General features: G+C 57.8%; 3 protein-coding genes across 7 annotated transcripts in view; 1 reads left to right on the top strand and 2 right to left on the bottom strand.

Annotated features, from left to right (window-relative positions):
- Positions 1-210: 210 nt before the first annotated feature.
- On the bottom strand, positions 211-11,922 carry SEMA3G (semaphorin 3G). Of its 3 annotated transcripts, XM_058726684.1 has the most exons (16): positions 11,737-11,922; positions 9,797-9,957; positions 9,634-9,696; positions 9,253-9,372; positions 8,888-8,978; positions 8,648-8,764; positions 8,270-8,415; positions 7,955-8,069; positions 7,792-7,861; positions 7,344-7,488; positions 6,838-7,069; positions 6,636-6,727; positions 5,925-5,966; positions 4,727-4,955; positions 4,318-4,457; positions 211-2,972 (listed from the first exon to the last, which is right to left on the bottom strand). In XM_058726684.1, the coding sequence occupies exons 1-16, from the start codon at positions 11,843-11,845 to the stop codon at positions 2,532-2,534; spliced, it is 2,313 nt and encodes a 770-aa protein (XP_058582667.1). In that variant the 5' UTR covers positions 11,846-11,922; the 3' UTR covers positions 211-2,531. The 3 variants fall into 3 exon arrangements, with proteins under 3 accessions (XP_058582667.1, XP_058582668.1, XP_058582669.1); XM_058726685.1 differs by lacking the exon at positions 9,253-9,372; XM_058726686.1 differs by lacking the exons at positions 8,888-8,978; positions 11,737-11,922 and having other exon boundaries at positions 9,797-9,940.
- Positions 11,923-17,038: 5,116 nt separating this feature from the next.
- Positions 17,039-20,107, bottom strand: TNNC1 (troponin C1, slow skeletal and cardiac type). The gene is made up of 6 exons (XM_058726683.1): positions 20,006-20,107; positions 18,462-18,492; positions 18,111-18,257; positions 17,720-17,834; positions 17,340-17,476; positions 17,039-17,254 (listed from the first exon to the last, which is right to left on the bottom strand). The coding sequence occupies exons 1-6, from the start codon at positions 20,027-20,029 to the stop codon at positions 17,223-17,225; spliced, it is 486 nt and encodes a 161-aa protein (XP_058582666.1). The 5' UTR covers positions 20,030-20,107; the 3' UTR covers positions 17,039-17,222.
- A 1,601-nt stretch (positions 20,108-21,708) lies between these two features.
- Positions 21,709-22,568, top strand: part of NISCH (nischarin) — a 33,864-nt gene continuing 33,004 nt past the window's right edge. For 2 of the 3 annotated variants that reach the window (XM_058726681.1, XM_058726682.1), the window contains exon 1: positions 21,769-21,923. In XM_058726681.1, coding sequence (XP_058582664.1) covers positions 21,828-21,923 — 96 coding nt within the window. In that variant the 5' untranslated portion in view covers positions 21,769-21,827. Of the gene's footprint in view, positions 22,018-22,568 lie in introns of all 3 variants that reach the window. The other variant, XM_058726680.1, reaches the window with a different exon arrangement.

Genomic DNA, 22,568 nt, shown 5'->3' with positions numbered 1-22,568 from the left:
GTCAGTCTCAGAAGCCTGAGGGGCAGGAGTTTCCTAACTTAATAAGCAATCTCAGTTTCCTAGACAAAGCCCTTTGACTCCTTCCTTCCCCTCATGCCCATCTCCCTCCCTCCTAGAACATATCTCCGAGGGCGGCCATCCTGGAATGGATGGAAAGGCTCTTCATTTCCAGCTCACATAGATGGCATCCATCAATTTAGAACAGAAAAATACAGAGATACAATAATGATATAATTATGTGATATAAATATTAACTCCATCGCTTTCCTTATAGGTCTATGCGGTAGACTACCTCATATCCTCATCAAAGCACAGAGGCAGTCATGACAATAAAAGTAACAATAGTAATTACAAGAAGTGTGCTCTGAAGACAAAACCACAAGGCTGATCTCAACATACCAATATAAAAATAGAATTCACACATAGAAGCATTTCCAGGAGTCAATAACACACAGTACCATGGGGGTGGGAGGTGTGGGGAGTTGGCAGAAACTGTCCATAATTTTCTAAGTGCAGATGTTCGTTGTTCAGGATTTTGAGCTCCTCCTCCATTATCTAGAGTAACTTCCCCAGAGAACCCTGCCTGGAGCCAGCCATGCCTGGATCCAACCTAGAGGCCACTGAGAGCCTGGCTGGTCATTTCTTCCTGACTTTGCTGGGATAGAGGGGCTGCAGCTCTATACACCCATTCTCAGGGCTCTGTGCTCTTTCCTCTCCCTCTTCCATGGCCTCTACCTCCCCCTCCATGCCCTTCTCCAGCCCCCTACCCCCACAGTCCTCTCCTTTGCTTTTACCTGCTGACTTCCCAGCCACAGCAACCCCAAACCTGAGGCTTCCCAAGGTTAATCTCCATGCCTCTGGTTAACTTACTGTGAAGTCAAAGAGGAAAGGGGGCCTATTTTAGATCCCAGTTCTCTGGGCGTGGTGGGGTGACTCAGGTAAAATCCATTGTAGATGTACAGTCTGGGTTTGAGTTCAGTGGAGCAGGAAACCCTGTCCTGCTTTTTTATCTGTTTTTCCCCCTCCTTTCTTCATCTTAGTTTTTCTCATGGAGGGAATCTCAAACCTGATGCTCTTGTCCCCTCCTGTCAGTTTTGTGCGTCATTAACTTGCTCATATGCAGTCTGGGAATGACTTTTCATTTAGTCCTCCTCCTCCTCCCCCTCTGTGCTCCCCAGCCCAAGAAACACATCCCTGCTGTTGGCAAAAACACCTCCCTACACACCCAGACAAAATGCATCCTGGCCACCTGAGCGTCACCTCCAAGAACAAGCAGGATTTAGCAGCTTTTTTTCCTTCTATTTTCTTCCCTTAAGAGAGAAAGTCTTCATAAATGAAACAATTTATAACCAACCATTATTTAACAGAAACCAACGATCTCAGAGGGAAAACATCTTGTTTCCCCTGTGGCTCCTGAGCTAATTGATGCTATCCTGGGTTCTTGAGAATGCCTGCCTGGGGTCCCATAGCCCATCCTGGGGGTCTCATCCTCTCCCCACCTCAGAAGTGTCTCAACCCTCTGTGGCCCTGGCAAAGCCCTGGGCCTGTGCCTGCCCACCAGCTGTAGCTTACTCGGGGAGCTGCCACATTCCCTCCCTCCCCAGCTGTGAGCATGCTTGTACCACCCAGTGAGAGACAGCCCCCCCTCCTGCCCCATACTTCCCCTGCTCCCCTCTCCCCATCTCTAGTCCACAGAACCTAGAATCCTCCTAGAACCTACCCTCTCCCTTCATCAGCTTGCAGCCCCTGATGGTGGGGAGGGGGACTCCCATCAGAGGTCTGGGCATCCCAGGAAATCTGGCCTGGCAGCTTGGGGTCTGGGGAAGAGAAGTCAGGCTGTAGAGACACTGCTTGGTTTATGAAGTAGTGCCTGAGACCCAGACCAGGGGCCTGGGGAGCTCTGGCTGTCAATGCTTCTATGACTCTGTCATGGAGAAGAAGTGGTGGGCAGTGGCAGGGAGCCACCCCAAGTGGGGGGAGGGGCTTGCTGTTCCACCTTCTCTGCCCCTCCCCTTCCCTGCCCTAACTCACAGTAGGTCCTCTTAATGGGTGCTAGCATAGAGGCAACTTCCATCCTCCTCTGGCTGCCTAAGGGCCCCTTGCCCAGACAGCTCCTCAGACGCACCCAAATGCCCACTCCAAGGGTCATTCAGAATGGCCATTGTTCTGCTGGCTGGGAAAGAACCACCCAGGCCTCTCACCTCCGGGCACAGCCGGAAATGTGCTCTGGGGACCATGTCTGAAAACAAACAGCAGGCCCACTGGGGTTGGCAGCAGACAGAGGGTGCTGGCTCCAGCCTAGGACTGAGAGCACAGAGGGGCAGGAACAGGCCTTGGACACAGGGCCCTCCATCAAGCCCCAGCTTTTCCTGTGGGCAGCCTGGTAGAAGTATGGGGGGCAGAGACTCCTGCCTCTAAGAGGCAGTCAGGCATGCTGCCCCCCTCCCCTTAGCCCTAGCTGGGTGGGTGGGAGACTCTGGCGGTTTCTGGGCCACCTGGTCCATCCCGACCACCCTCTCCTCCACCCTCTTCTATGTGGCCTCCACCTCCCGGGGCGTCCGATTGCGCTCGGTCTGCCCCCGGCTCTTCACCTTCTTGCCCAGCTCCAGCCCTGCCCAGCTCTTGCCCTTGGCCTGTTTGCCCCGGCTCCTGGAAGGGCACCACACGCGCTCACAGTACTCATCCACCCGGGGCAGGTTGGCGAAGCCGATGAGCTGCAGGATGTCCTTATACCAGGCCTTGGAGGGGGTGGAGGCCAGGCCTCCCCAGCCTGGGGTCTCCTCTGACCTTGGATCCCGAGGAAACAGGCCGTTGAGCTGTGTGGCCACAATCACCTCCAGAGCCAGGCGGACCACAGTCTGGGAGAAGCCGTGCTCCAGTGTCTTGCAGGTGTAGATGCCTGCATCCAGATGGCTGAGTCTGCGGAACAGCAGCCCCTGCTCTGTTTGCAGGACTCTCTCATCTGTCTTTACCTGTGGGAGGTGGGGGAGGGGATGAGGGGGACATGGAGTAGGGCACACACAACATCAGTTACTCTCCCTGCTTTTCCAACTTCGCATTTCAGGACCTGGTGCTTAAGCATTTCCCCTCCCCATCTCTCCTTCCCAGGCTGGCTCAGCACTGTGAGCCAATTGCAGGCAGGGTCTCACCTTCCTATAACCCAGGACAGGGCCTGCAAAGGAGGCTTTTCAAAGATTTCGCTGACTGGTTTCTCCCCTAGTCAGAGCTCTGTGGCACCTACCTTGGCCTTTGGGAGCCGTGCCACATAGTCCCTGGGGATAGAGTGGGCAGAGGGGTATTTATGGGTTTTTATTCAGGGAGGGCTATACCCATAGCCCTAGGACTAGAAGTCCCCTCCACTTTCCTTTCTCTCTCTCTCTCTCTCTCTCTCTCTCTCTCTCTCTCTCTCTCTCTCTGTCCTTGTCTGCACTGTTCAGTCCCCCAACCAGGGGTGGGCTGAGTGCCCATCACAGTGCGGGAGGCAGGAGCGCTACTCTGATCCCACCTGGATGTCTGCACATCTGTACGTTGAGGCGGGACTGCCTGGGCGGTAAGTATTGTGTAACCATCTTGTTGTTCCCTGTGCCTGGCCCCCTGGGGGTGTGCTCCTCGTGCCTAGCCCAACAGCTGGCCCAAAGCTGGCCTCCCCCAGTTCCCAAGCTGGAAGGAAAGCCCCTCCTGTAATCAAGGCACTCCCTCCCCTTCTCTGCCCCTGAGAGAGGCTGGAGAATGGTTCCTCACCCTGCCCCACCCACACCCTAGTCAGGCCCCAGACTGAGGCCATTTCTGGGGTTGACAGACTTTTCCGGATGGGGGAGGAGAGGGCCTGGGCAGACAGCTGGACTCCAGGGAGGAAGTGTGGGGCTAGGCAGTGGGTATGTGTGTAGGGGTGTGTGTGTGTGTGTGTGTGTGTGCAAGTTTCAGTGGTTTAGGCACCACCCTGGGGCAGAGGAGAACCAAGAACCCATGGGAAAGAGAGGCCTGCAAAGATGAGCCATATGTGTGAGCCTGGGGGGCTTCTTGACTAGACCAGACTTTCTTCCATCTCTACTACCCACCTCCCAGAGCTCAGTTCAGTGCCTGGGAGTTAGTGGGCTCTCTGTCACAGGAAGGGTTGCAGCCACATCTGGCCTGGGCATTCCTGGAGGCAGGAAGAGGGGTACCTCCTTCCAGGCACTGCAGGCACTTAATGCACACTCTTCTTCAGTTGACCTTGGCAGGTTCCCCCTAGAGCCCCTTCCTAGAGATCAGGACTTGGGGTCAGGGAGGGACGTGAGATCAGGACATGTGCAGGTTGGAGGCAAGGTCTTTGCTCACCCGGTCGGGTCCCTGACCCCCTGGCCTCTGCAAGAACCAGTGCACAGCAGCCTGGGAAGACTTGGGCAGGCACTCCAGGAAGGTGCTGTTGTGCTCCGTGCCGTAGACTGTGGTGGCCGCCATGGGTCCTGTAGCCTCGTCTGGAGGGAGATGGAGGGGGGCTCGGCTCAGTACTGTGGGCCCCCAGGGCCCCCACCAGTGTGACAAGGACCTAAGTGTCCATCAATCCCCAAGCCATTCATTCTGTCCAAAGACCCTTCCTTCCCCAGTATACTGACAGGAGCTGCACATGTAGGAAAACTGAGGGCTGGGTGTTAAATAAAACAGGACCAACCTGAGACCACACTTTGCAGGGGTTGAGCCCGGGCCAGAGGGGTGAGGAGGGGCCCCCATGCCTGCCACCACTCACCTTCCTGGCTCTCCCCCAGGCACTGCAGGGCAGGGTTGCCATGCCGGATGTCCTGCCTGCGGAACCGGTGCTTGCTGGTGCCAGGCCGGTAGCGGGTACAGGAGGCACCGTCCCAGGCACAGTATGGGTCCCGGGCCAGGCAGCACTCAGCACAGGCACTGCCGTAGGTTTCACAGTGGTGCAGCTGCAGCCGAGCCACGCCCAGCCTTGAGCCCACGTACAGCATTTGCTGGGGGGGGACACAAGCAGAGCCAAGGTGAGCCTGGGCCCCACCTAGAAGCAACTAGGCTCTTGGCCCTCTTGGGCTTCCTGAGACCCCCACCATTTTCAGGCAGTCTTCCAGAACCTCTTGGATGTATCCCCAGAAACCAAAAATGTTGATCACCCACCTGATATGCACCAGATCCTGTTCTAGGACACGGAAGGAAGGCACGGGGCAGACCTGGGGGGCTCTTCTCTAAGGGGTTTCTCCAGGCCCTTCCTGCTGCTGACTTTTGCCCTCAACCTCAATAACCTTTATCCTGACTTGCCTCTGACCTTAGAGGTGTACTCTGCCTCAAGCAATCCTAATACAAAAGTTGGGATTTACCCAAAAATAAACTGGGGCAGAATAACTTGAGGAGATTTTGCCACTTGCAAAAGGACATAGCAGGCCTCTAAAAAGTGGCTCTGCCCTATTTGATTTAAATTATGGGGGTGCCAGTAGGTTGAGTGGCCAACTTCGGCTCAGGTCATGATCTCAAGGTCTGTGTATTCGAGACCCGCATCAGGCTCTGTGCTGACAGCCTGGAGCTGCTTTGGATTCTGTGTCTCCTTCTCTCTCTGCCTCTCCCTGACCCATGCTCAGTCTCTCTCTCTCTCTCTCAAAAAAAAAAAAAAAAAAGAAGAAACATTAAAAAAAATTTTTTTCAATAAAAAAATTCCGGATTTTGTTTCCAAGCATGTTTCTGTCTCCCCAGAGGGACTGTCCTTTGTGGCTCTCCCCTTATCTGAACACAGTCTCACTTACTCAGGATTCCCACTGCCCACTGGTTTCATGCATGAGATCTCAGCTCCCCGCCGGACCCTCAAGCCTCGTTGCAAGGCCTAATCAGGCATCCCCATGGCCTATTGCAGCACCTTCCAGAAAGTGGCCTTGCTCAGAGCTTCAGGTGAGGGGTTAGAGGGAGAAGGAGGGAGGGATGGCAGCTGCTCTTACCCTTTTGACAGAGATCTCCATCTCAGTGATGGGTGTCGGCACCTGTGGAAGGAGCAGGGTCTCAGGGATGGGTGGGTTGGGCCAGACCTCCCCTGCATCCCTGCTTTCGGCCTCCTCCAGCCCCTGCATGGGAGCCACCTATCTCCCAGCCTGGGTCAGTGTGCTCCCTGGCAACTAAGGCCAGACGGTCTTTCCCAGACGTCGGGTTATTAGAAAGGTCCCCTCACACTGGCTGGCCTCCAAGGAGCACAAAGCTCCAGTGTCCCCTCCCACAGCCCCGCTGTCCAGCAATGAGGCAGCTGTCCCACATCACCCATCCCATGTTGGGAGCACAGCAGTCCGCCAGATACACGTGATGCCCTGCCTCGCTCTGTAGTTGGGGGGCCAACAGAACCCCATAGGGACTTGGGGTCTCAGCCACCCCCTCACTGTTGCTTGAGCCTGGCAGGGCTTTGTCAAGGGGTGATCACCTTAGACGCCCCTCCCTGGGCCCTCCGACTTTTCTCTGGGCCCCACAGCCAGATAAACGCACCAGCAAGGCCCTGCGGCAGCCAGTGTCTCACTTGCACTTCCCACTGGCTGCAGGTTCAGTAAAGACAGGCCTATCTCCTTGTATTTTGCTCCTCTGTCCCCGTGGCCAGGCCTAGACCCAGCAGTGGAGCTGTAGGGGACCCCTCCCATCAGTTCCCCCTTTCCCAAGACCCCACTCACCTTGAACACCTGGAGTTCCTCCAAAACCACCTCCTCGGACTCAGTGGAGGCCCCACCCTGGAGGGCGATGACCTTGAGCACAGAGCCTGAGTCTGGGGCAGGGCAGGAGGGAAGGATCAGTGGGAGAAGAAGGAGTGGCCTGCCCCACCCCCCAACCAGAGGCACACCTCCCCAGCCCATCCACCCCACTCAGCCCACCCACCAGTCCCCAGGAAGATGACGTCATAGGTCCCGTCCTCTGCCTCCACGCGGTCCACCACGATCTGGCGCAACTGCTGGGCCAGGTGCGTTTTGACAAGGACAGGGCGGCCCTGCTGTGGCCGCACGGGCCAGAACATAAGTGGGTGGGCTCGGGCAAACTGCAGCACCTCATCTGGGTAGTTCTTGGTGCTGCCAAAGGGTCGTCCTGGCTGCGCTGTCATCTTGCTGGGGCACTGTGAGCGGCAGCAAAAGGAGCATCTGAAACATCCTGGGGCCGCACGTCCCCCACCCCATCCTGTTTCCAGGCCCCACTGCTGGGCATGCCCACCTTGGGGGGACTGCTCTTGCTGTAGCAGAGACTCCTTAATGTGGCAGGGCTCTGCTCCCCTCCTTACCCCACCTGGCTCCCCTGAAGTCCCAGCTCAACCACAAGGTCATCCCAAGGTACAGTCCCTCTGGTATCGGCTCAGCCCTCTTCCCTGGCCTGGCTTCCAGGCAGATACTCACCACTCCAGGGCGAGGGAAGGGCACCTTGCCCCCATAGGGTCCCCACTGGTGCTGGGGACCATCTTGGTGGGCAAAGGGTCCCCTGAAGACCTCCCAGATATCCTCCATGTGGTACACACAGACGGCAAAGCCCTGGAACACAGCACTGCCAAGGGCGGACAGGGATAGTCAGGCCAGGGTGGCTGTCACAGGTGGGGAGGGGGCAACCTATCCATGGACAGGACAGAGGATGATGGTGCCTGAAGTCAACAGAGACTGAAAAACGAGGACACCCAGGCAGAGACAAAGAGAGGGAGATAGACACAGAGCCTCAGAGTTATTGAGTTGGAGATAGAGACAGGGACCCACGGTAAAGTTGGAACACGCAAGCAGAGGCTCAGCAGAGGACACTAGCAGTGCAGAGACTGGAACCAGGGGTGGGGGTGTGAGGGGAGGCCCATGTGCCCACCTGACTGTGCTGAACAGGGCGTACACCTCAAGGGTCTTCCCTGCGCTGGGCCACAGCAGGAACACATCCTCTGGGAGACAGAGGACCACAGTCAATGCCCCCCGCTCACTGACTCTGAGCCCTCCGCACCCACACCCAGGCCTGCCTCCGGCCATGCCCTCACCCAGCTGGTCAAAGTGGGTCTCAGCACCACCAGGGCCAGGCACTGAGCACACCAGCCTGGCCTTGAGAAAGGTGCTCCATTTGTTCACCAGCACTCGCTGGCCACCGGCGTCATTCTGGGGGTGGAAGGCCAGAATCAGCCCTGAGCCCCAGGGGGTGGGGCTCCCTCCTGTTCCTCCACCCTCACCCTTGCAGGCAGAGGCTTGGATGTTGGCGTCACACCCTTGCCTCAGTTTCCCTCTGCCGCTGGTGGGGATGGGCGTAGGAAGGGGGTGCAGTGAGGATCTGAACCTCACCGCCTCTTCACAGCTCTCACCACGCAGACACGGCCCACGCGGCTGACCGTGACACGGCCTGGGCCACCATCGGGCGAGGGCACAGTTTCCGAGAAGAAGAAGTACACCTTGTCATCATCCTGGTCAGAGTTGTCGGCAATCCGGGCGGCCATCACAAACCGGGGGTCTGGGAGGTAACAGGGTGCAGCTGGTTGGGGGGGGCACCTTATGGGGGAGGATGGGGAGGTTGCTGAACCCAGCGTGGAGGGCAAGAGGCACAGGGACCCCACGGGAGGCTGGGGTCCCAGGGAGTAGAGTAGGGTAGGGCCATCCCCACTCCAGTGCCAGCTCTCCTACCTCCCTGCTGGTGCCAGGGGCAGATCCCAGCCAGCCCTGCCCTGGGCAGACCCTGGGCTCACCGTGAAGGAGGTTCTGGTCAGAGTCAGAACGTAAAGCTGGTCGGGGACCCCCAGTCCGGAAGATCATGGCCTCGCGCCCCAGGAAGTCAGCCGTGAGGCCCGTGTACAGCTCCCCACCTGGGTGAGGGTGGGGCAGAATCAAGGGAGGAGGGCCAGGCCCCATAGCTGGCCCCATTTCTTCCCAAGGACATCGGCAGTCTCCCCCCTCCTTGTGCCCGCCCAGGCCTGGGCATCACCCACCTACAAAGGTGCTGGCGAAGGGACTGCTGGGCTCATGTGGACACCGCCCCCGCCCACTTTGCACACTGCTGGGCTCCAGGTGGAGCACGTGCTGCCCGAGAGGGAGGAAGGGAGGGAAGGGTGTCACCTAGGAAAACAGCACCAGCCCCCCGCCCGGGTAGTGGCCATCGCGTGCAGCGATGAGAGTGGGGGTGGGCAGAAGGCGCCCTCATTCAGGGCCTCGCCAAAGGGGTCAGCCTGGCACAAAGATGCCTTTCAGGCCCCTGACCCCTCTGCCCCAAGCCAGGCTCAATGAGGAGCGTTCAGACAGCAGGGAGGAAATGTCACTGCTTCCCAGTCCCTTGTGGGGCCTGCCCCAGGCTCACCTCCCCACGATGCCCAACCGTGATGAGGGCACAGGTGGGCTGGAAGGCCCCAGTGCCACATGCCAGTAGGTGGGTCCGGTTGTGGGGCTGTAGGACCCGCACAAAATTGGCGCACTCCACCTAGCAGAGAGAAGGGGCAGGGTGGAGGGGATGAAGGGGTGTTTACCATCTCCTTGGGCCCCAAGGCTCAGCCCTGCCTGGCTGATCAGCTCTGGAGATCTAGGGTGGGGATGACATTCTTCACAGACCTTCAAGAGCCCTCAGGATCTGCTCCAAATGCCCCTAGTGTAAGCACCTGGGGGAGTGGCTACAGGCTATCCTGGGGGTCAAGACCTGGGTGTTGGTCAGGGCTGGGGGTCAGTCACTTCTGACAGCACTCACCAAAGGATCTCTTCCCTTGTGAACACACTCCTCCTTCTGTCCTGGCTGTGGTGGCCACAGGACCTGAAACACAGCCTAATTGACTCCTGACCTCACAGCCTCAGTTTCACCATCTGGCCTCCTAGCTCTCAGACAGACCCTTCCCTCTGTCAGTCCAGCTCACCTCCCGGGGATCCGGCCATGACTGATCCAGCCGCAGAGAGTAGATGGCATCACGGCCCCCCAGAAAAAGGCGGTCCCGGTACTCATCCAGGTACATGGCCCGAAGGTCCAGGGAGCCCCGGGGACCCAGAAAGACAGCAGAACGGTTGGCAGACAGGAGATCTAGGAGGGAGCAAGGGTAGTCAGTGCCTACTGCTCAGCGCACTTCTCCAGCTAAGGTGTGGAGGTAGAGGGTCCCAGCTGTGCATTCACCGCCCCTCACCACCCCCACCCCCTCACATCTGGAAAATGTTTCCATCCATAGGCCCACTGGAGGGCTTCTGAGAATTGCCTCCTGGGGGTGGGTGGGACAGGGGGGCCCTGAGCCCTGCTTCCTACCACTCCATTCCTTGGTCCCTTAATCCTTCAGTTAACATATCCTTCCCACAGGCCCATCTGTGCCCTACCCAGTCCCCAAGGAATATGACCTGCTGGCCCCGCTGTCAGAACTTACGGTAGCAAGCTGAGCAAAGTGCTGGAAGAGCCTGGAGGAAGGGTGGGTTAGTCTGAGCGGTGTGCAAGACTGACTCAGTGGGACAAGCGGACAGACAGGGGAGAGCATTCCCAGCAGAGAGAACACCTGGCAAAGGCCTGGGTATGGGAAAGGTCAGGTATGGCCAGGCAGAGCTCAAGGCTCTAATCCAGGGATGTGATGAAGGAAGACTTTCTCCTCCATAGACACTGCCTTCCCAGACGCAGGGGGTTGGGGGTGGCTGGCTGGGGATGCTGGCCCCAGGAGCCAAGGATCATGAAATAGGTCCTTGGGGGTTGGCTAGGGAGGTGGAGGTAACAGGTGGTCAAGCGGGCAGGCAGAAGGATATGGTGGGAATGAGCATTGGCTACCCTTGGGAAGGCCGGCTATCCTGTGCCTGCTCAGAGGATACCCATCCAAGGTGGCAAGCCCAGCACCCACTCCACCCCCAAACTCATCAACAGCCTCTTCCAGGAAGCCTTCCATGACTGACAGTACTTTAGAGGGGATTTGCCCTATTTGGGCTTTATTTTTTTTACTTTCCCCCCCAAACCATAGCTCCCAGAGCAAGACCACCTTCTGCCCCCAGACCCAGCTACACTCTCCAGGGTGGAGCCACGTCTCCCCCCTCAGTCCCCAGAGCAGGCCTGGGTCTCTCCACTTGGATTGGGGTGCCCAGGGGAAGGTGGTCACCCCTCTGGTTTCCCCAAGAAGAAGAATCATGGAGAGTCTATGTCTCAGGGACCTTTCCTGGGGACCCTCTCCACAGACTGTGCCAGCTACAGCACAGCATATCAGGTTAGATCTGCTGAGGACTGCCCCCCGCCCCCCACCGGGCCAGGATGGGCAGAGAGAGGAGGCTGAAATCACTGCTGAGCTGTGAAGAGCCTCTGGGACAGAGTGGGAAGAGCAAAGGCCAGCACTGTGAAGTGGGCTGCAAGAGGCAGAGGGGACAAGGCTGTGGAGATAGGGTGAGGGCCCCCACCACAGGCTGCTGCCCTGCTTCTCACTGCCCACCCCGGGCAAGGAGCCCAGGCTGAGTGCACACCTCAGGATCTTGCAGACCTGTCCTCTCCCTCCCTCCCCATCTCTCCCTGCCCATCTCTAAGGAGGCCTCTCAGGGTTTCCATGCCCCTCTCCTTTTCTCAGAAGCCCCCTCAGGTTGTCCTCTGTGTCTCTGTTTCTCCCACCTCCACCCTCCTGGGACCTGCCCCTGCCCCCGGTCCTCCTCCCCAGTTCCTGCCTCTGGTGGCAACTCAGCTGGAGAACCATCTCCGTGAAGTCCTTCCCACAGTCTGTGCTGTGTGGAAGTGACCTCCGGCTGGCAGAAGAGATTGCCCGGGGCTAGCTGGGGCCCCCCCAGCTGGGGATGTCACAGAGTCCCAGGGTCCCACAAACGCGCACATGAACAGGGCACGCACTGCCCTTACCTCGGTAGGAGAGCCGCAGGCGAGGCACGCTGGGGCCAGGGCTGGGGCTGCCCCCGAGGAGCAGGAGTCCTCCCAGCATGCAGCAGATGGCCCAGGCCGAGGGGGCCATGCTGGGGAACCAAGGGCACCACGCTGCCCAGCAGAGGCGCCCTCAGTCCGCTGCTGGTTGTAGTTTGCTCCGTTGCCGCCAGGCCTGACACTTATAAGGCAGGGGCTCCACCCCCTGTAGGGCCAGGGAGGCGGGAGGAGGAGGGAAGGAGATGGGGGAGGGGCCCCTGCCATCCACCTGCTGCCTCTCTCTCCACCCGGGCTGGCCTGATTAATGCCTCTGTGTCAGATTGGCAGGCTCCCCATTGGGGAGACTCTTTCCCAGCTGGGATGTGGGCGGCTTACACAAAATGTTCACAAACCCAAGTCTCCAGAGATAGCCTGGAAGGGAGGTCAGGGGTCAGGGATCAGAGGTTGGTGGGCTGGCTAGAGGTCTAGCTGGGCTCTTCTTTGTTCCCTGTCCTTCCATTGCCCGTGACAGTCTCCATGACAAAGACAAACTGACTCTGGGCCCAGATCCCTGATACCAGGAAGGTCCAGCCCCCTGAAGCACTGGCCTGGCTCCCCAGCTCCCTTGGCAGGGCCCAAGTTGCCTGGGAGGGTCATTCCAGTCCAAGGGACTCCATGCTTTGGGTGGGGGCTGGAAGTCTGGCTACACTTCATAGATCTGGGGTTGGCAAAAGATGAGCCCAGCCTCCTCCACCCAGCCCTGTCCCCGTCTGGTCTCCAGGCCCCATCCCAGCTCACTGGGGCAGAGGACAGGATCCACTTCATGCTAGGGAACTCTCCCATTGCTGTGTCCCTCAGCCCTCCAGGCCCACCAGAGCTCCACGGCCCAGAATGTCACCAGGTGAGTGGTGGGTTCTTCCCAGAGTTTCCCTCTGCACACAGACCCTACACACACACACGATCCCTTCGGGGTGAAGGTGGAGGTACGGTGCTCACACCCTTACTCCCTCTAGCCTGAGCACCGGTTCAGGGCAGGAGAGCCACAGAAGCCAGACAAGGGAGACAGAAGGCTGAGGGGTTGAGTAGGGGTAAGTAAGGGGACTTCCCTATGCCCCCCATCCCATAGCAGCTCCTGTCTCTGCACCCCCTCACCCACAGTACTCCACCCCAGAGCCCTTTACTCATATCTGAGGCTCTAGGCACTAAGATTTCAAACTTCAGCTGGAGTTGGAGCTCCAAGGATTCTAGAAACTCCTGCAAATTAGGTCTCCCAGGTGGACAAGCCTGAGCCCTTAGATAGTGGTCAGGAAACTTGGGGGCATTAGAAAGAGAAGGACCTGGCTCAGGCCACACAGCAGGCTGAGAACAGACTCCGCTTAGCCCTGGCCCTTCCTGGGACTCTCTTTATCTTCTGGGGCTCCTGGAGTACTGGGGTCCTGTCTCCCCCACCCCCATCTCATCCCTGCAAGGGAAACAGGTTGGCTCCTAGAGTCAGCATGAGAATGACCCAGGGACCTGGAACCCTGTCTCCCTGTCTCCATCTCCCCATAATACATATATGCCTCTTCCCAGGGCATATGCAATGCCTCCTGGCATTGGGCAAGGGATTTCTCAGGGAAGCCAGGGACTAGTGTCAGCTCACCCAGCCTCTGGCTCCTTGGAGAAACTTGGCTAAAGCCTTTCCCTCTTTGGGCCTCAGTCTCCTCCTTCCGTGGGCAGGGAGCAGCCACCTTGGGGGTAACAGGCTCTATACCAGTGAGGTGTGCTTGTTCAGGGCCTGCCATGGTGATGATTATGTCATGAGCCCTCAGAAGGCTGGAGCCCCTCTGCCTCTATCTCCCTGGGGAGATGTTTCAGCCTGAAAACCGGGCTGGGGGCCAACGTCTGGCTGAAGATTGGGTTGGACATAGCCTCTCATTTAGCATGTGGCCACCAGCTGTGGGCAGGAGGCCCACAGCTCCTCAGTCAGCCAGCTCACCCTGGGGGTCTCAGTTTAGCTAGGCACCCAGCTGCAGCTGCAGGGAGACCCGGGTCTATTGGAGCAGGATGCACAGGGCAGGCCACTCCATACTGCAGAAAAACAGCCTGTGGCAGGGGCTGGGAGCCCCAGGTCTACTGTTAACTTGTTGTACGGCCTCGGGCAGGTCTTCTCCCTCTTTGGGCCTCATTTTCCCAGTCAGGGAAGGGGGTAAGGATCTTCTGTGAAGGCCAATGCTTGGTGGCTGTAAGATGGAAAACAGACTCTGAGGGTCAGATCGATGGGCCCAGCCACGAGCATCTTGTGCCATCTACTGGACAAAGAGGGAACTGCAGGAGGTCCTAAAGCTGCCCACTGGGTCAAGCCCTGTGCTTTGGCAGTGGGGCCACTCAGCAGAAACCAAAGACCCTGGAGCAGCAGGCAGCAACCAGACAATCATAATATGAAAAGGTAGGGCAGTAGGAGACTCCGGTAATTGATTCTGATCAAGAAATCAAGGGAGGCTTCATGGAGGAAGCACTATCTAGGCAAAGGATGACACACAGTGCAGAAAAAAGGGAGAGGACTGAATACAGCAAAACAGCCAAATTAGGTGATACATGTAGGGAGCTTAGTGCCACGTGCTGATGGGAACTTGTGAGCCCGTGGCCATATACATGTGTGATGTTCGTGCTCACACATCAGGCACCACCAGGTAGGTATGTGGAGGGCCATAGCCCACCCGGCCTCTCCCAGCTAGAATTCTGGGGTGAGCATGCCTGGAAGGAATGGATGCCTCTGGTTCCTCCCCAACCAAACTCATTCTAGAAGAGACATTGGGACAATCGCACAGGCTCCCCCTGACTCTGGACCTCTCTATAAGGCACAGCCAGCCACCCCCCTACCCACATGTAACCTCTTGATAGCTGGTCCAGCCATCCTCCTGTTTTGTTCACAGAAAGCTTAACTCTTGGAGTTTCTCTCTTCTTTTCCAATCCCAACAGCATCCCACATCCCCCAGGCGACCCCCTCTCCCCCCGGTTCTCCTCGCAGACAACCACCTCCCCCTGCCCCCACATCAGCCACCCATCCTCCACCTCACCATCAATAGGGAGGTAACCTTCGGCGTCTCCGTTCAGAACATGTCTTCCCCTGGGCACCCTCTCCTGCACTCAGTAACCCCACTGCCACAGTTCTTTCTTCGTTGCCTCCATTCCAGCCCCTGTCTCCTTGTCCAGCTTGGATCCAGGGGGCCCAGCACTTAGAAGCAGACCCTTAAAACACTCCCCAGAGACACGTTGCCACCCACCTTCTGTAGGCTTGCCTCTGTGTCTTGCATCACCCTTTGCCAGCTTCACTGGGTTTTTCCCAATCATTCCCTGCCCCACCTCCTTCAATGAGCGTCCCTGGACTCCACATCTCCCTGCAGCTTCGGTGCATTTCCTGTAAGACTTCACCAGTACTGTCCATGCTCACCATCCCCCCTTTGTCTTGCCTCACTCCTTTGATCCTCTCCAGTTGGGCTTCCATCCCATTGCTCCAATGAAACCCTCATGTTCAGGTGGCCAAGGCCTTAGGAGCCTCTATTTCCCTAACCTCAGGGTCACCAGCCACTTTCAATGCCCCCATCCCTCCCCCCTGAGCCCCTCACTCACCCAGGGTCTCTCCCTGGCCGCATCTCCTCTCTTGGACAACCTATGTGGGATGTCCAGTGCCAGTTGTGGGCCACCTCTCTCTATACTCTCTCCCCGGGGCCCTCATCCAGGACCAGGGCATCTCTGTCACCTTCTTACTCTGATGACACCTGAGTTTATAGTCCTCTTTCTGCCCTCTCACTTAGCTCCAGTCCCACTTTGACATCCCCACCATCCTGTCCCAGAGGTATCTCAACTTTGACATGGACAAAGGACTCTTCATCTCTTCTGTGATTGTCCCACCAGAAATGCACTTCCTCCAGGAAGCCTTCCTGGACCACTGGTCATCACATCTCTACAATCCCCATTCCAGCATACACTGCTCTCCTCACTGCACTCATTGCTTTCTTTTGTCTTCCCAAGTTGATGGTAAATTTCATGAAATTAGGGACAAGGCTTCCCTCTGGAGGGTTGCATACAGCCCACGCCAGGCATAAAGTAGGTATGTGCTTAAACTGTGGAATGGCGCACTGGCAGGTGGGCCCACTGTGGCCCCACCTGCTCTCCTGGGATGTTGTCATTCCTAGGTGGACGTGTAGGTCCTTGAGTTCTCCTGCTCCCAAGGGTGGGCCTGAAGCGACCCCTCAGATCTCCCCTCAGGCCTCCCCAGGGACCAGGCAGCTCCTGTGGCTCTGGTCTCCACTGGAGGCATCCCCAGAATTCCAAGACCATCTCCGGAATGCTGGGCCTGTCTGGGGAGTGCTAAGGCTGGGGCACATGTGGAGAGGCCTCGGAGCGGTGGGGCGGAGCAAGGACAGCTGCTGGCATTCTGGATGGAGCCTACACACCGTGGCAGCTGTCGCTCCTGCAAGCATCATGCTGATACCTCCATGTCCTTGTGGCCCCCACTCCAAGGCCAGTGCCACTTGCAGCCACTCAATGTTCTGGCTGCAGCCCTAGCCCCCACTAAGCTGAGAGCCACCAAGTCTCACACTTCCATTCTGTCAGGGAGGGAAAGTGGGTTGCTGGAGCCTCCGAGGCTCAGGAGAACTGGAAATTATACCCGTCTGGACCTGGTTCATCAGACAGAGCCCTGGCCTGGGAGCCAGGTGGCTCTGCTCTCTGCCAGGCTCGCTGGATGACCTCGGCAGGTCCCTGTGCCTCTCTGGGTGCTGGGGTCCTCACCTGGCAAATGGGTGAGTGGAAAGAGAATAGACGGTGTGTCCCTCAGTCCTAGGGAATCAGTGTTGCCAGCACGAAATGCAAGCGAGCGGGCACATGGACTGGTACTACAGCCTACTGAGCCCATGTGGCATCCTGCTTCTCCCCAACCAGAGCCGAGAAGGAGCTGGGCTGCTGTGCCGAGTGGCCTCCAGGGCCTAGAAGGGTACCCTGTTCTCTCCAAGCACAGGACCTCTCAGCCAACTGGCTGACCAGAGCCACAGCCGCCAGGAGCCTGCTAAATGTGGATTCCCAGGCCACCACCAATTCCAGATGCCGAATCATCTGGACATCAACAGTCATAGAAAAGAGTCAGCGGGCCGTGGAACATGGTAATCTCTAATCTAATCTAACCCCTCTGGCAGAAGCCTATGTACAGGGATGGGCAGAACACAGGCTCTGGGATAAAGCAGGAAGTGGTCATCAGAGCATCAGTGGACCCTGGTGGAGCATCCACAGCCCCCCCAGGGAAATGAAAGCCAGACACCAGGCCTCCAGGGAGCAGGGCTTTATTTGAGTTCCCTAGGATAGGGCTGGGGGAGGCAGTCAGTGAGGGCCCACGGTCGGCCAAGGACATACCGAAGCTCACATGCTGGGGACCCTGGTCCCTTACCCCCACCCCAGGGTCCGGCTGGAGTCGCCAGGTAGCACAGGCAGCTCTGGGAGAGGGTTGGTGTCTACTCCACCCCCTTCATGAACTCCAGGAACTCTGTGGAGAGAGAGACAGGCCTCGGTCAGAGAAGGGGGCTAGGCAGGGTGTGGGCAACGGGGATTCAGCACACCCTGCCCCTCACCGTCATAGTCAATGCGGCCATCGTTGTTCTTGTCACCATCCTTCATGAGCTCCTCAATGTCATCTTCCGTGATGGTCTCACCTGTAGCTTGAAGCATCACCTTCAGCTCATCCAGGTCGATGTAGCCATCAGCATTTCTGGGGGGTGGGGAGTGGGGTGGAGAGGGTGAAGGGGACCTCGAGAGCTCATGGTGGGGGCTAGATGAAGGGAAGAAGCAGCCCCACCCATGACCCCAAGAGGCAAGGCAGGGCCACTGGGAGGTGGGGCATCCCATTCCCCCATTGCACAGAATGGGAGACTGAGACCTTGACATCACAAACTGTCCCCCTTTCCCCAGCTCTGTTAGGTTCAGGGTCAGAGGTCCAGCGTCATGAACTCACTTGTCAAACATGCGGAAGAGGTCTGACAGCTCCTCCTCAGACTTTCCTTTGCTGTCATCCTTCATGCACCGAACCATCATGACCAGGAACTCATCAAAGTCCACGGTGCCACTGCCTGCAAGGTTAGCAGCACAGCCATTAGTGAGGGACGGTTACAATGGTCTCAACATTAGACCCCAGTATTGTTGCTGCATCCTTTTAGCAACCCTGTGAGACGAGTGTGGTCGTTATCCCCATTTCATAGATGAGATTACTGAGGCTCAGAGAGGCAAAATAGTTCCTTCAAGGGCACAGAATAATGAGTGGCGGAGTCAGGACTCAGGTCCTCAGCAACCGGAGGGTGATATGGGTCTGGAGCCCGGGGCGGGGCGGGGGGGACAGAGGGGCTCACCGTCCTCATCCACCTCGTCAATCATCTCCTGCAGCTCCTCAGGCGTGGGGTTCTGTCCCAGCATCCTCATCACCTTGCCCAGCTCCTTGGTGCTGATGCAGCCGTCCTCAGCGCCCAGCACGAAGATGTCAAAGGCTGCCTTGAACTCTGTGTCCAAGGTAGGGGGGAAGTGCAGAGTGGCCAGGGCTCAGAAGCAAAGACCCCAGAAGGCCAGACCCCTGGGGCCACCTGCCAACTTGCGCATTTCCCCCCAAGACCTCTGAGGTCACACTGAGAGGGACCCAGCCTCTGGGGTCCTCATGCTCTCCCAGCCCAGCCCTGCTGTCCCCACACATATGTTTGGGCACTCACCATTTTTCTGCTCTTCTGTCAGCTGTTCTACCTAGAGAGGAAAAGAGGTCTCAGGACTCAGACTCAGGCCTTCGTTGCTTTTAAGGAAACCAACCCATTCCACAGATAGGAAGAGTGAAGCCAGGAATAGACAGGCCATTCCCAGGTCACAGTCCTCAGGCCTCCCTCCCTGTCCCTGAAGCCCTGAGGTGACCCAGCTGGCCTCACTAAGACTGGGCTTAGGGCCAGGGTGACAGGTGGGTTGCCCCCTCCAGGGCCAAGGTGACCCTGAGTAACAATAGTCAGTGACCACTCACTCAATGCCCTTTTGGCCCCCCTTCTGAAACCCAAGCTGAGTGGCCTGAGGGACAGCTGTCCCTCAGGTTGGGACAATAAAACCAGTGTGGGGATGGGCAAAGCCACCCACAGTAATCTGACCGGGATAGCCACTGGGCTATTTTTAACGGGGGACAAAGTTAAACCTGGTGATTGTTCTGGGGACTCTGGCATGCAGGGGGTGGGGCAGCGTTATCTGGCCCCCTGGCCTGATGGTGCCTCAGGAGCCAAAATTAGTCCCCAGCCCCGCCAGGCCTTGTATGGGCACAGGGTGGAGGGCTACCCGCCCCAGATCCATGGACTCCTGCGGGATAGGCAGGGCCGCCCCCAGAGCCAGCTGTAGATCTTCCCTGCCCAGGAGGGGGGCTGCACTACCAGGGTGGAGGGAAGGGTTCCCTTGGGGACAGCTGTCTGTGCCGAATGTCCTCGTCTCTGGGGTAGGGGGAGGTCAGCAACACCCCCCTCCTGGGAGGGACTAGCATCTAAAACCCCTCTGTGACCCCAGGATGCTGCAGGGACTTGGGGTGACCACTCTCCAGCCCTCACCCCTGGCTAAACCACCGAGACTTGTGCCTGCCAGGCCTGATGTGGGCTGGGGCCCCAGTTCTCTATTCCCTTTTCCCTGTCTCTCCCCTGTGACCAGTGCTTCCCTGTCTACCTCAAACTTCAAAGCCCCTTCTCCAGCTTAGGATTCCAGCTCTCCAGCCCCCTCCTCAAACTCTTGTCCCACCCTCCACAACATCTTCAGCCATCCAAGGAACTGGAGGTAGGTGGGGGATCATGAGTGTGAGAAGCAGAATGTAAGGGGCAGGAAGGGGTCGGAGGGACAGGGAGACAGCAGCAGAGACTCGGAGGGACAGCTTGGAAGGAACAAAGAGATGGAAAAAGACTAAAAAAGGCAAAGGTCCAGAGACCACAGACACAAGTGAAGGGAGATGTGGCCGGAAGACAGTGACACAGACTAAAGACACTTGGAGATGGGGGCAGACATGATGCTAAAAGCTGTGATCTCCTCCACCCACCTGACAGCTTCTCTCCAGACCCTGAACCCCTCACTCCTTCCACACCCTAGAAATGGAATGCCAGATCCACCGTCCCCTTGAGGGCTTGGGCTGAAAGTGCAGGGCCCTTTCCTGGGTCTCTACCACCTTTGTGCCCACCCCCATCCTGAGTTGAGTGAGCCCCCAGTGGGCCCACCCACCCCAGCCCTGCCCAGCCCAGTCCCTCACCGCAGCCTTGTAGATGTCATCCATGCTGGCGGCTCACAGGGCAGGCTGCTGGCGTTGCCAGCCAGTCCTGGGTTTAAATAGCCCTGCCCCACCACATTCCTGCTGGCCCAGCCCACCCCTGCTTGCAGTATCCTCCACCCCCTCCCCCAGCCCTGGTGATCTCAGGCTGGCTTGAGTTCCTGTGTCCTCTGCCCAGTGCAGGGAGCAGATGAAGGGCTGCAAGGACCACATCTTTCCCTCTCTGTCCCCCATGCCCCCCAAGGGACCCTCTGGAAAGGTTTCTTGAATGAATGAAAACATGAGCCGAAGACAGGACAGATGCTGCAAAGTAGTGGACCCCAATCTAGGCTCCTATACGCAGTTACTCAACTCCTATCTGATTATAGAGGTGGGCAATATTATTCCCACTTTTCAGATGAGGAAACTGAGGCTCCTGGAGGAACTAGTGACTTGCTCAAGGTATGACCGACTTGGCAGTCCCTGGCTTAAGTTAAACCTGCTGGGGGGGGGGGGTTGGGGTGGGGGTGGGGTGCTGGCCAGCAGTAAGCAAGGAGAGGCTGTGCCAAGAGAAGCTTTGAAAGCCAAGCTCAGAGTATGGTGCTGTGTAACTGTTGGAGAAGGAAGTATTATTTTTTTTTTAGTTTTTTAAAAAGTTTATTTATTTACTTTGGGGGGGGGGGCATGCACACAGGTGGGGGAAGGGCAAAGAGAGAGAGGTGAGACACAGAATCCAAAGCAGGCTCCAGGCTGTTAGCACAGAGTCTGACAAGGGGCTAAAACCCACAAACCATGAGATCATGACCTGAGCTGAAGTCAGAGGCTTAACCGACTGAGCTACCCAGATACCACTGGAGAAGGAAGTTATTGACCCACCTTAGTACAGAGTGGTCCGGACCCCTTCAGCCAGGAGTGTCAGAGGATCCATGCCCAAGACCTCTCATCTCCCCAAGGAGTGCTCTGGGCTTGAGTAAGCTTCACTTAGTCATTCAATAAACACAGATGCCCTATCTGTGCTACTATCCCCTCCAGCTGGGTTACCATCTCCCTCTTCTGGGTCTGGGGGCTTCCCCAGTTAGGATTCTCTGTACCTGTGCTTCTCCCATTCCAGCACTGTAGTTTCTGTGTCCAGGGCCAGTCTGCCATCCCCTCCTTCTGAGCTCTGGTAGGGCACCATCTGGGGGTCTTGCACTCGATGGCCAGCACATATCCCTCCCACCTACATGCAGAACCCCCACTTGATAACCACACAAGCTCCAGGCCTTGAGTGCTGGGCACTGCATTGATTAACCTCATATGATAAAACAGTTCTCCAAGTCTTGGAGAGGTTAAGAACCTCTGTCCAGCTCGGGCTCTAAGCACAGCTCATATGTCACCTTCAACCCTCTCGTGTCCTACAGGGAATGAGCCTGAAAGCCAGGTTTGGCCTGCCCCTTTTCAGGACTGGGAAACTGAGGCCAGGTGGTGCAATGACTTGCTTTGGGTTGCCCGGGAGGTGCGGGATCTTCTGTCCTCCCTTCCAGGGCACCGAGTGGCAATGTACAGGACTGTCCCCGGCCCAGTGCATGTCTTCTCCCAGGCTGCAGGGAGCACCGCAAGACACAGATCACTAAGCATACAAACTCTCAGGCCTCTACGGCTTGCGCACGCGTGCCTTTGGCGGCTGCTGTCAATTACACGCGAGGGGCGGGGCGAGGGCGCTAGGAGGAGGCGGGGCCAAGATGGCGGCACGGCGTGGGACGGGGGCGGGTGGGACGCCGACCCCGCCCCTTGCTCCTGCCAGTCTGCGACCGGCGGCAGCGGTTGCAGCAACTGATCCCGGAATATGGCGGCGGCGGCGCGCTGCTTCGGGCCCGAGCGAGAGGCCGAGCCAGTCAAGGAGGCGCGCGTCGTGGGCTCTGAGCTCGTGGACACGTATACGGTGTGCAGGGGGCGCGAGCGCCATAACTAGGGGTAGTGACTGGAACCCGAAGTCCGAGTCGAGAGGATTGGGGGGTATCTGGGCCCCGCCACCGGTGAGGAGGGGGTAGCGGGGGCCCCGGTTTCGAGGAGAGGAATCTGGGGAACGGGGTTCGGTTCCGCATGTCCGGAAACAGGGTCCCGGGTTGGGTCCAGGGAGGGAGCTTGGGGAATGGGTACATTTTCAGAAAAGGTTAGGGTTGGGGAGGATCTGGGGATAAAGGGGGTCTGCGGAAGACGGGAGTCTAGATGAGGCGGAGGCCCTTGTAGATCCTCTAGGCCTGGAAGGGCGCCGGCCTGGGAGGACGTGACAGGGGCTCCAGGAGGGGAGGGGTCTCAGATGGATGTAATCAGGGGAAAGGTTCGGGGGTCCCTGCAGGCCCTGAAGAAGAGGGAGCGGGGTCTTGATCTTGGGGCGGGGGGTTGGGGTCGCAATTGAGATTTGCTTTAAAAATGACGGGGGGATCTGGAGCTCCGAGGCCCTAGGGGGTCAGGCATTGACCAGAATGGGGGAGGAGTGGAGCCGTGACACGGGGGAATTGAGATGGTCACTCTGGACAGAAACTGTTAAGACCCAGGAACCTCAGGGGTCTTCATGGTTTGCGCG

This window comes from Neofelis nebulosa, chromosome 4 (assembly GCF_028018385.1).
Source record: "Neofelis nebulosa isolate mNeoNeb1 chromosome 4, mNeoNeb1.pri, whole genome shotgun sequence".
Taxonomy (NCBI): Eukaryota; Metazoa; Chordata; class Mammalia; order Carnivora; family Felidae; genus Neofelis; species Neofelis nebulosa.
This window is presented reverse-complemented; position numbering and strand designations above follow the sequence as displayed.

What these genes read in the sequence shown, in the direction of transcription:
- SEMA3G (XM_058726684.1), bottom strand. Translation starts at nt 11,845, where the DNA reads ATGGCCCCCTCGGCCTGGGCCATCTGCTGCATGCTGGGAGGACTCCTG. An exon ending in TGACCAGAACCTCCTTCACG is followed by an intron (nt 8,416 to 8,647) that starts GTGAGCCCAGGG and finishes GTTACCTCCCAG; the next exon opens with ACCCCCGGTTTGTGATGGCC. An exon ending in GACCCACTTTGACCAGCTGG is followed by an intron (nt 7,862 to 7,954) that starts GTGAGGGCATGG and finishes TCTGTCTCCCAG; the next exon opens with AGGATGTGTTCCTGCTGTGG.
- TNNC1 (XM_058726683.1), bottom strand. Translation starts at nt 20,029, where the DNA reads ATGGATGACATCTACAAGGCTGCG. An exon ending in GACAGAAGAGCAGAAAAATG is followed by an intron (nt 18,258 to 18,461) that starts GTGAGTGCCCAA and finishes CCTTGGACACAG; the next exon opens with AGTTCAAGGCAGCCTTTGAC. An exon ending in TGGCCGCATTGACTATGACG is followed by an intron (nt 17,255 to 17,339) that starts GTGAGGGGCAGG and finishes CTCTCTCCACAG; the next exon opens with AGTTCCTGGAGTTCATGAAG.